General features: G+C 44.3%; 1 protein-coding gene across 1 annotated transcript in view; it reads right to left on the bottom strand.

Annotated features, from left to right (window-relative positions):
• Positions 1-12,881, bottom strand: part of nlgn4xa (neuroligin 4 X-linked a) — a 146,361-nt gene that overhangs the window by 121,411 nt on the left and 12,069 nt on the right. Inside the window, exon 2 of the mRNA XM_075478105.1 lies at positions 7,099-7,821. Within this exon, the coding sequence (XP_075334220.1) occupies positions 7,099-7,549 (451 nt within the window). The 5' untranslated portion in view covers positions 7,550-7,821. The remainder of the gene's footprint in view (positions 1-7,098; positions 7,822-12,881) is intronic.

Genomic DNA, 12,881 nt, shown 5'->3' with positions numbered 1-12,881 from the left:
GTGATATTATTGTGGTCATTAACTCGTGTTTCCCTGTTCCAACAGATATCCTTTGAATGGTGTTACAGTGCCGCCGTCGCGGTGGCCCCCTGCCCCCCTCCCCCCCCCTTTTTCTGTCTTCTCAAACCCCAGCTGGTCGAGGCGGATGGCCACCCTTCCTGAGTCTGGTTCTGCCAGAGGTTTCTTCCTGTTAAAAGGGAGTCGTTTCTCTCCACAGTCGCCTCAGGCACGCCGCTCAGGCCGGGAGATTGGACCGAAAAACAAAAAGTTTTCAGTGCAATCTGTTGGTTTTCTTAGCTAGGAAATTGTTTTTGAATTGGCTCTATATGAACGAATTGGATTATTTTATGAATTATGATTATTATTAATTAATTGAATTCCAATTGGCTTGAATTGGACTTACTATCTAAGTGCCTTGAGATGACATTTGTTGTATTTGGCGCTATATAAATAAAATTGAATTGAATTGAATTGAATTGAATTGAATTGAATTGAATTAAAGGTTAAAGGTCACCCCAAGGTCAGAAACCCAAGAGCTACATCTCAGACTCTGCAGGCCTCAGTTAGCATGTTTAAGGTTAAAGGTCACCCCAATGTCAGAAACCCAAGAGCTACATCTCAGACTCTGCAGGCCTCAGTTAGCATGTTTAAGGTTAAAGGTCACCCCAAGGTCAGAAACCCAAGAGCTACATCTCAGACTATACAGGCCTCAGTTAGCATGTTAAAGGTTAAAGGTCACCCCAAGGTCAGAAACCCAAGAGCTACATCTCAGACTCTGCAGGCCTCAGTTAGCATGTTAAAGGTTAAAGGTCACCCCAAGGTCAGAAACCCAAGAGCTACATCTCAGACTCTGCAGGCCTCAGTTAGCATGTTTAAGGTTAAAGGTCACCCCAAGGTCAGAAACCCAAGAGCTACATCTCAGACTATACAGGCCTCAGTTAGCATGTTAAAGGTTAAAGGTCACCCCAAGGTCAGAAACCCAAGAGCTACATCTCAGACTCTGCAGGCCTCAGTTAGCATGTTTAAGGTTAAAGGTCACCCCAAGGTCAGAAACCCAAGAGCTACATCTCAGACTATACAGGCCTCAGTTAGCATGTTTAAGGTTAAAGGTCACCCCAAGGTCAGAAGCCTAAGAGCTACATCTCAGACTCTGCAGGCCTCAGTTAGCATGTTAAAGGTTAAAGGTCACCCCAAAGTCAGAAACCCAAGAGCTACATCGCAGACTCTGCAGGCCTCAGTTAGCATGTTAAAGGTTTAAGGTCACCCCAAGGTCAGAAACCCAAGAGCTACATCTCAGACTCTGCAGGCCTCAGTTAGCATGTTTAAGGTTAAAGGTCACCCCAAGGTCAGAAACCCAAGAGCTACATCTCAGACTATACAGGCCTCAGTTAGCATGTTAAAGGTTAAAGGTCACCCCAAGGTCAGAAACCCAAGACCTACATCTCAGACTCTGCAGGCCTCAGTTAGCATGTTAAAGGTTAAAGGTCACCCCAAGGTCAGAAACCCAAGAGCTACATCTCAGACTCTGCAGGCCTCAGTTAGCATGTTAAAGGTTAAAGGTCATGACAGCACAGTTGGAAACAGACTGAACAGGTATGGCTTGTGTGGAAGGGCTGCAGGAGAAAGCCTCTTCTCTCTAAAAGAACATGGCAGCACAGCTTAGGTTTGCAAATCTGCATCTGAACAAACCACAAGACTTCTGGAACAATGTCCTTTGGACAGACCAGACCAAAGTGGAGATGTTTGCTCATAATGCACAGCAGCACGTTTGGAGGAAACCAAACACAGCATATCAGCACAAACACCTCACACCAGCTGTCAAGCACGGTGGTGGAGGGCTGATGATCTGGGCTGGTTCTGCAGCCACAGGACCTGGGCACCTTGCAGTCATTGAGTCCACCGTGAACTCCTCTGGATACCAAAGTGTTCCAGAGTCAGATGTGAGGCCGTCTGTCCGACAGCTGAAGCTGGGCTGAAACTGGCTCATCAACAGGACAAAGATCCCAAACACAGCAGCAGATCTACAGCAGAATGTGTGGAGAAGAGAAGAATCAATGTGTTGCAATGGTCCAGTCAGAGTCCAGACCTCAGCCTGACTGAGATGCTGTGGTGGGACCTTCAGAGAGCTGTGCAGAAACCAATGCTGCAGACCTCAATGAGCTGAAGCAGCGCTGGAGAGAAGAGTGGGCCGAGATTCCTCCTCAACCACGAGAGAGACCGGTGACGTCCCATCAAACCCTGCTGGATTAATGGACACGATCATAGCGGCTGTGTTGTTTTTTTAAAGGAACATTAACACCCTGAAAAACCAAGCAAAGAGCGGCGCTGCTTGTTGTAAAAAAGAGTCAATAGTTCCATATTTATCCCAGCATATTTACCAGTGATGACAGAGCTTCTTTGTCTTTATGCAAACAATGAGCCGCAGCCCGGCGTTAGTTATTATTCATTTCTAACTGCGATCTGAAAGGCTGACTAAGCTGCATTGATTCGGTGGCCAACGCAATGCTTTTCCTGCAGCTTCTATAATACCGAAGCATCATCAGCTCTAATCATACTGAATGAAATGTCAGCGCAGAGTAAAATAAAGCCGGAGTTTCATTCCGTTAGGAGCCTGACTGACTTTTAGATGAAGAGATATCAGCAGTTTGTTGTGCCGAGTCCCTACTTACAATGTTGTTTTTTTCTTTTTTTTACTTCAGAGAAGCTCCCAACTGTGCACTGAATGTGGGATTGTCAGATTATCCCTTTCCTGTATTTATTAATCTACCACGTATTAAAGGGCTCAGACTAAATTTAGCACAGAGCTGTCAAAGATCTCAGCCAGTCACACACATTAATGCGCCTTTCCATCAGTCCAGCTGCGGCCTATCTGCGCGCCAGCCTGCTCCACCTGATCCCCGACGACCGCAGGTTATGTTCAACCTGCTGTGCTCTTTTACACCACGAGTCCTGAACAAAGCTGCAGCAGCAGGGGCCGAACGGACGACGGTTTATCACACCTACTCCCTCACTTCAACAAGAGAGGACGTCACAAATGCTGCTCATCTGAAAACAAGACATGCAGGGCCTTTGTAAAGCTGAATCTGTCTTTATTAAAGGCTATTGCATCGGTTGGGATGCAAGGCAGCGAGGAATGGGACAGATGGTTCCCAGATAATTACACCACAAGCAGATAACTCCATTTATGATGCGGGCAGCAATTTGCAGCACATCCGAGCTGTGCGTCACGTGTTGAATTCATGCAACAAAACAACTCCAGAGGCAGCTCGTAAGCTTGTGTCATCCCAACAGAAACCACGTGGATGATGGTAAACGAAGCCTTGGAACAAGTGTGTTGATGCTACGACACAAAGACACTGAGATGTGGACACCAGGCAGGCTGGGGTGAGATGTTGGACGCACAAACAACTTCACCAAAGGAGGTAGGAGGAAGGGGGTCAGGTCATAGATCAGTTGCTATGCTGACCAGGAGATTTCTGAACTGTTCCTTTACTCTGTCATGTGTGCCCTGAGGGTTCAAAACACCCACCGCCATAAGAGTGCCCAAAAAGGTCTGCAGTTACATGCTGAACTGATTATAGGCCTGTGGCTCTCACCCCCATACCGGCTGAACGTTCGGGGCTGCTCATGGCACACATCACCAGTTTGACACCAGTTTCACACCAGTTTCACACCAGTGAGGAAGGTCATGGCACAAATCACCAGTTTGACACCAGTTTGACACCAGTTTGCCACCAGTGTGCCACCAGTTTGACACCAGTTTGACACCAGTTTGCCACCAGTTTGCCACCAGTTTGCCACCAGTGAGGACACGTCATGGCACACATCAGAAGCATCGGGCCACCAGTATGACACCAGTTTGACACCAGTTTGACACCAGTTTGCTACCAGTTTGACACCAGTTTGACACCAGTTTCCTACCAGTTTGCTACCAGTTTGCTACCAGTTTGACACCAGTTTGACACCAGTTTGCCACCAGTGAGGACAGGTCATGGCACACATCAGAAGCATCGGCCACCAGTTTGACACCAGTTTGACGCCAGTTTGACACCAGTTTGCCACCAGTTTGCCACCAGTTTGCCACCAGTGAGGACAGGTCACACATCAGAAGCATCGTGCCACCAGTTTGCCACCAGTTTGCCACCAGTTTGCCACCAGTTTGCCACCAGTTTGACACCAGTTTGACACCAGTGAGGAAAGGTCATGGCACACATCAGAAGCATCGGCCACCAGTTTGACATCAGTTTGACACCAGTTTGCTACCAGTTTGACATCAGTTTGACACCAGTTTGACACCAGTTTGACGCCAGTTTGACACCAGTTTGCCACCAGGTTGCCACCAGTTTGCCACCAGTGAGGACAGGTCACACATCAGAAGCATCGTGCCACCAGTTTGACACCAGTGGGGACAGGTCACCAGAGGATGCAGTGGCCCTGCTGCTTCACAACTCCCTGAAGCTCCTGAATCTTAAGAACAACTATGTCTACATGCTCTTTACTGACCACAGTTCCGCTTTTAATACAATCCTGCAAGGCGAGCTCATATTTTCATGAGTATATATGTTTAATTTTTAATTTATTTTTTTCATTATTATTTTTTTGGGTACATTCTTGGGTTTTTTGGTGCCCAAGTACCAAGGCTGGGCGAGTTAACTCGTTACTATCGCGTTAACTCGTTAATATTTAACGCTGATAAACATTTGATCGCTCATTAACGCAGGTTTTATTTATTTATTTTTAACAAACTCGTCGATTATTTAACGGCGATAAATATTTTATCGCGCATTAACGCAGTTTTTTATTCATTTATTTATTTTTATTATTATTTTTTGGGTACGTCTCCGGCTTGGTCCATCACTGTTGATGAGAAAGCATCGTTTGCTGGCATCTATTGCTAGCTTACAGCTACACTGCTAAACTGTTTGCCTCTGGGATCAGACTTATGATGGTGTATCAAAAATGGCAAGAAAATACACAAGTGCACAGTAAATACTGAAGAGAGGAGAGCAGAATTGTAATCTGAATACCGTGTTATGCCAAACACATTTGCATTGCTTTATGAATGTAAAGTTCCCTTTGCTGCTCAAGTACTGCTTATATATATATTTTTTTTTACAATACTTTATAGTAGGGCTGGGTGAGTTAACTCGTTATTATCGCGTTAACTCGTCGATTATTTAACGTCGATAAATATTTTTGATTTTATTTATCTATTTTTTATTTTTTATTTTTTAAATTGGCGGGGGGGCTTTTGTGTCTTTAATGGATAGGAAAGTTCAGAGAGACAGGAAGCAGGAAGCAGAGATAGGGGGAACGACATGCAGCACAGGGCCGTCCGATGCGGGACTCAAACCGGGGCCAGCTGCAGCGAGGACTATAGCCTCTGTACATGGGGCGCCTGCTCAACCCACTACGCCACGGACCACCCCTGTTTTATAATTTATTTTATTTTTTAAAAGTCTGTTGCTCACAGGCTTTTATTTAGTAAAAGTCTGTTGCTGTCTGCTGTGGAACCGGAAAAGAAAGTATTCGGCGGATCCACCAAACCTGGAGAAGGGTAAGAAACTTTTATTCGGCCATTTTCATTTTAAAGTTCTTCCAGACGGCGGAGTCGACAGAACCAAAGTCATCTGTAAACACTGCCAAGTTGAATTGTCTTCTCAGCGTAGTAGTTCCAGTCTAAAATATCACTTAAAGGCAAAACACACAACTGATAGCAGCAAGTCATTCAAGGAAACAGACAGTGGAGCGAGGCTTCTACATAAAAACTACAGAAAGATGCTGATGTTAAAAGTGTGTTTGCACAGCAAATGTTATGGCACTTTCATTCATATGGCAGCACATTTAAAATAAAGCTAAATGCTAAAAGCTATACACTACTTTTGGATTCATTTTTGGATTTTGCGTACAAATGCGATTAATCGTGATTAATCAGGGAAATCATGTGAATAATTAGATTAAAAATTGTAGTTGTTGCCCAGCCCTACTATTTATTCATAAATTCATGAGTGACTGTCAGTTTCATCAGTTTGAACCCATGAGGAAGTGTTATCTAATCTTCTCTTAATCTGGATATCACTGTTTCATTCTGTGTTAAATCCTGTCGCTGGTGATTTTTTCCCCACTAACTTTGGTCACACCCATTCCATTTGGTGGCAGGAAGACAATCAAATACCTTGATGGGATTAGGTGATAAAACATCAAATTAGGGCTATGAGGAAAAACATGGTTTAGTATAAACCTGCATTTAACCTGTGATGTTCCAGATAAACCATCAATTCAATTCAATTAAATTCAATTCAATTCAATTCAATTCAATTCATTTTTATTTATATAGCGCAAAATACAACAAATGTCATTTTAGAAGAGATAGATCTTCATATTGTACACATTTTGACTTTTTAAACACTGAATTGATAATAGATAATATTATCAGAAGTTTAAAAGTATGATAGAGATCCAGCACCTAATTCTTTACCATTATAATCCCTATCATCACATCTTTTACTTCCTGGCATCAGATTCCACTCTGAGACCAAGGGTTTCTGACAGATTTTAGACGGTTTGTGCTGTAGCCCGAGGGTCCGAACCCAAGCTGAATCAGGGCAAATGTCGAAGACCTCTGAGTTTCATTGCTCCAGATCACCAATGAAGGGCATGGAGAGACTCACGGGTGAATTCAGTCAATCATTCTATCTTCAAACCCCAGTAAAAGTGAATGGATCACGTTGCAAATATTCATGCATTCGCAATGCAGTGTGGTCACGTATATATTCTAACAAATACTGTTCACAGACCTTTTCTATCTGCCACCTTTTTGCACCGATGAGTGGCACTGACAGTAAATCCCTCACTCTGAGAAACGGCAGTCAAACTCGACAGATGAGAGTGAAATCTGTAAACTACTCTGTGATTAAAAAACAAGGAGCAACCAGCTGAGTAATGGGTCTACATCCATGTGATGATAAGCCATAGTGGAAATCTTTGCTCTGCATGATGCCATAAAAGATTAAGAAACAAATCCAGAAGGACTCAATTCATTCAAATGCTGCTAAAAAGTTCAGGACAGACATTTCAGAAAGAAGACGGAGCACCTACCGTCCTCCGTGGGGACGTAGATGTTCAGGAACAGGCAGTCTTCACTCTGCTCCTGCACGTAGGTCACTACTGTATCCAAGTTGGCCGTGAACCACACGGGGAGCATGTCGTTGAGTAAAAAGCGGTCCTCTAAGAACTGAGGACACACCGGAGCAAAGTGAGTAGCATTCCTGATGCCTGGCCAGGACATGGGCGGCTCCGGCGGCTGGAACCTCCGCTCCCCCGTTGGGGCCAGTGCATACGGGATTCCCAAGTACTGCTCCACCGGTCCTAGGATCTCGTTGGGTAAAGTCACTTTGACTCCCCGCAATTTTCCATAATTGGTGGTGACTACAGGATGCTGCTGGGCGTGAATAGAAACCATACAGATGGAAACCAGCAGCATCGACAGCACGAGGCTGGCCTTGGCCATGGAGCGACACATCCACGAAGGGCCTACGAAAGCTGACATACTCCAGCTGTGCTGAGCCTGGGCCGGGCACGTTGTGCTTGTGCTCCTCCTGTGGGTACTTGGCAGCTCCTCTGCCCTCCTCCAAGATGCTTCCTGCTTTCTCCTCAGGCTTTGAGCTGCGTGAAGGAGCCCAAGGAGCCAAAACAACCAGCTTGCTCACAGCTCCCCATCTTTAGGGCGTGCATGGACACTGATGGGTGCTGTGGGACTCTTCTATCCAGGAAATAGCCAAGGACACTCAGGTTACCTGGACTCCAGCTTGATGGTGTATCCTAAAAGAACAACAAAAGGGAAATGAGAGTTTATCCACTTGAGCATGTACAATAAATGACTTCATCTATGTCAGAAGAACCACAGCGGTGATCGGGCTTGCACCACAGCTTTGGTCCAGCCAACCTTGGAAATGAATGTATCCTGGATTATTTTATACTACTGAGGGGGGTCATCCTCTGTATAATATTACTATTCCCATGTACATTATAGCCTCGTTTCCACTATGCAGTCCGGTACGGGTCGGTTCAGAACGGTTCGCTTCTTTCAGTGTTTCCACTACCACCAAAGCATACGGGTCTCATGGTACCTGTTACCATTTTTGTAGCCCTTCTGCTTGGGGTACCTAGCACACAGGACCGGTTCCCTTGGGGAGGAGCCAAAGCACTGCGAGCTGGTGATTGGTCGAGCATATGACGTCATCGCACAGCGCAACGGATATCCGAAGCACAACCGAGCTCGATGGCGCTGTGCCAAACGTTGTTGTTGTTCCGCTTGTGTCGCAGATTATATGCCGTCACGTCTTTACGTAAATCGACGTAGTGACCAATGTTCCCTCTAAGCTGCGCGCCTGCGCACTGCTCGCACATTCTCAGCATTCTCAGAAAATCTATGCAGCGCATAAAATAAAATTCACCATAAAGGTATTAATTAATATCTATTACGAGACCTAATCTAATTAATTAGACCAATAACGTGTTTTTCTGTACCATTTTTCAATAACGCAGTGAGTGACAGGTAGGGATGGGAATTGATAAGATTTTTACGATTCCAATTCCATTTTCGATTCTGCTTAACGATTCGGTTCTTTGTCGGTTCCCTTATCGATTCTCATTTGGAGAAAAAGGACAACAAACCGGTCGATTAGCATCAACTTTGTTTAGTTTAGAAGTAACACGAGTCATGACCTTACAAACCCAACAACGGTGAGGTCCACATTGGTCTATCATGGCCTGGGTAATTTAACTCTTCCCTGCTCTGGTGAAAGGAGAAGCTGGAGGTAGACGTGAACTGGGGGTAGTACCACCAGCCTCTTTCGAGCGTTTGTACCGCTTGGGCACCATGTTTACTGTTGACTGCTGGCTGCACTGGACTCGCCACGCATCGTTGCGTGGTGACGTCATTCGCACCCACTGGAATCGATAAGGGAATCGTTTGCAAACGATACCAAGGAATTGAAATACTGGGAACCGGTTCTCGATTCCCATCCCTAGTGACAGGTGTTCAGCCAATGACACGATACGGTTTAGTTAAAGCCTCGAAACGAAACGAACGGGCAGCGCCAGCGACACATCCACTCACCAAGCCAAAGTAAAAAAGAAATGCGGTTCTTTGAGGATGGAATGGCTGTCTGAGTATGTGCAAACAAAAGAACAAGCGGTGAAACTGGGGGAGATTTTTCTCTTTTTCGAGTGAGAAAGGTCTACTCTGCAAAACATGCAGCGAAGCCAAAGTACCAAGTGAGCTTTTGGCGGGAAAAAATGTGGACTGAATGGAAGTTGGACTACCTCAAGCGTCACATTCAGCGGAAAAGTCATTTGAAAGCTGTTGGAATTGTACGAAGACTCAAGATGGGACAGGGGATTGGTATGTTACTGCGGGAGAGCGCAAAAGACCGAGAGAAACGCAACGAGCTGTCACACAAAACAAAATCTGACCCCAAGCAAGTTAAAGTTCTCATTGACAATATTTTAATTGCCATCAAAATGAATGCACCAATGCTGTCAGTTCAACAAATCCACAATCACACGGCAAAGTATGTGAGTATACCAGAAAGCTGGCCAAGCAAAAACTATGCCTTTGAATTTGTGAACTCAATCAATGAGATAGTGCAGAATGAGACTATGTGCAGTGTGAAAAATGCACCCTGGCATACCCTGATAGTAGATGAGAGCACAGACATATCAGTGCACAAAATGCTAGTCACATATATACAGGGAGGAAAATTATGTCAACTATAAAACTGTGTTTGGTGGCATCATTCAGCTGACCTGGTTTGAGTTTGGGTCCAGCATTCACCGTATGAAGTTTGGGACAGTTTGGATAATGTATGTGGGAGTTATAAGCGACTTCATTTTTTGTGGGGAGTGATGGCGAGTCATCGAACTTTAAGGCGTCGCCACGGCCACGCCCTTTAAGTTTTGAAAAAGTTTCTCCATGATTTTTCCCCCATGTCTTAATAGTAATCAGGCCAAGTTTGAAGTCTGTAGCATTAAATCTGTAGGACGAGTTCGATCATATGCAAGGCGTGGAATCGGTCAAAAATGGCACGAAAACGCACTTTTCATCCAAAATGGCCGCCTTCCTGTGGACGTGGGAGCGTGGCGGCACAAGACTTTTTTGTGTGTCTGGGCATGATGAATGAGTGTACCGAATTTCGTTGTCCCATGCGAAACTAACCCCAATGTGGGGACCATTTTTAAACATCGTAGGGGGCGCTACAGAGTCAGTGAGCGACTCCCAAAAATATAAAGTTTAGATTCTTTCATGTCGTCGACTGGCAGATGGTGCTTGCAAAATTTCATGAGTTTTCGAGTATCTTTTGCAAAGAATAATAATAAGAAACAGTACAGATACAATAGGGACCTTGCAGTTTCACTGCTCGGTCCCTAATTACATATGTACATATAGGGGGTGTCTGTTGAACACAGAGACCGGGCAGCCCTTTGCACTGCGTGTTTGGAGGTATCTCATAAACATTTCTGCTAAAACCAGATGGCATGCTGCTTATTCATGCTATTTCCTGTTATAGCTTTCAATCTCATTTCATTGCTTGAGGTCTTGAGACATTTTTTAACTGTGTACTTTGCATATCTTAAGTGGTACGGTCGGAGAAAATCACATGCCTGACTGCTCCAATCCAAAACTGTTGATTAGTTCCCATCTCACTTCGGTGATACCGCGTGCCACTGAAAGTCAGGTCAAATCAATTATTCAGTCCCAGACTGACCAGCAGCGACTCCCATCTGGTATCAAATATGAATGAAAAGCGTGGCACGCTGCGAACATGGTCAAAGCATACGCACGTCTTTGCAAGGAAGGTTTTTAAAGTGAACGATAGTCCAACGTGCACCAGCGGCGGACAGGATGAATCTGTGCAGGGGTCCGTCATGTCGGCCCATTTCTCTTGGAGAAAAGTAAACGGCTACATTTCATGGCATTGGGACTCAGGAACAAAGAGGAATGCAGTCATCTAACACACACACACACACACACACACACACACACACACACACACACACACACACAAAGGGTTTGGTTGTATGAAAACACTCCGTACGGAGCTCCTATCTCTCATTTGAGTCCAGCGGAGATATTTCATCCCCAACTGCGTCATCTGGATGTGTCAGCCAATAGGGCTGGGTAAAAAAAAAATCGATTCAATCGATTTCATTTTAAATTTTGCAAAAGCGATTTGTAGGGCATGAGATCGATTTTTTCTTTTTTTTTCTTCTTCCCATGAAGTTAACCCCAGTAGTCTCGTGCGTGATGCAACAGTGGCGCGTTTACATCCGCTTGTCATTCAAGCGCACAAGCAGGTAAAACTCCGCTCATCAGATGATATCATCACTGCATAAAGCAGCTGCCTAACACCAGATCAGGTCAATGAGCTCCTTTTCCTGCACAAGAATCTCACAATTACCAAGTGAGAAAAAAGTCACAAAAACAGGACTTGACTTTAGATCGTTTAAGTTTACTTTTAGTTTTGTTACCATTATTATAATTATCATTTTTGGACAACATTAAGCCTTTTCATACAAAATACAATACAACAGAAAATGCATTGGCTGCACTAAAGGTGACAGTGAATGGGAAGCATAAACACTCTCAGTCCCCCGGGGAAGCCACCACACAACACTAGTTTTAATGTTGGATGGTAAGGTCTCCAAGACGTCCAGCCTTGATGAGGAAGACGTCCCCTTTGGTTGTTTTTGTTCTCATGTTGTGTTCTTTTCTCTCACAGCTCAGTGTCATATCTCTTTACATGGAGTTAGACTAGACTATGGCGAGTATCACCTTACATCTGTGCACGTGGAACATAAAAGGGGTCCTGTTAGAAAAGGGAAGGGTTTAGTCCAGTGTTTTCTTCTCATAAACCTCCGGAAGTAGAGAAGTGGCTTCATTTTTTTAGTGCAGGACTGTGTTAAAGACAGATATGGCAAATATGTAATGGTTAAGGATGTCCTACAAGGAACATTTATGTCCGATCCTTTCCGTGCCATGTAACCCCACTGAGTGTTGTCATTAACTTGTTTCTCTTTCTCAACAGGTATCCTTTGAATGGTGTTACAGTGTTTGTTGTCCCCTCTTTTCTGTCCTCTTAAACCCCAGCTGGTGGAGGCCACCCTTCCTGGTTCTGGTTCTGATGGCCACCCTTCCTGGTTCTGGTTCTGGTTCTGCCAGAGGTTTCTTCCTGTTCAAAGGGAGTCGTTTCTCTCCACAGTCGCCTCAGGCACGCTCAGGACGGGAGATTGGACTGAAGACAAGTTTCAGTGCAATCTGTTGGTTTCCTTTGTTTTTGAATTGGCTCTCTTTGTAATGAATTGGACTAATTTTTTATTTAATTAATCGGATTTGATTGGATTGTGATTATAATGAATTGGACTCTAATTGGCTTGAATTGGACTGTATCATTGAAGCGCTTTGAGGGGACATTTGTTGTGATTTGGCGCTGTATAAATGAGCTGAATTGAATTGAATTCAATGCCAGAGGTTTCTTCCTGTTAAAAGGGAGTCGTTTCTCTCCACAGTCGCCTCAGGCACGCTCAGGACGGGAGATTGGACCGTAAAAAAAAAAAAAGAAGTTTCAGTGCAATCTGTTGGTTTCCTTAGCCAGGAACTTGTTTTTGAATTGGCTCTATATGAATGAATTGAATTATTTAATGAATAATTATGATTACAATGAATTGAATTCCAATTGGCTTAAATTGAACTTTATTATCTAAGTGCCTTGAGATGATATTTGTTGTATTTGGCGCTTTATAAATAAAAATGAATTGAATTGAATTTGTGTTGCTGATTGTGTGTCGTTTCAGACTTTCAACTTAAAAGATTTGAGAAA

Source organism: Odontesthes bonariensis, chromosome 11, assembly GCF_027942865.1.
Source record: "Odontesthes bonariensis isolate fOdoBon6 chromosome 11, fOdoBon6.hap1, whole genome shotgun sequence".
NCBI classification, from domain to species: Eukaryota; Metazoa; Chordata; class Actinopteri; order Atheriniformes; family Atherinopsidae; genus Odontesthes; species Odontesthes bonariensis.
The sequence above is the reverse complement of the archived record's forward strand: the minus strand, read 5'-3'. Positions and strand labels throughout refer to the sequence as shown.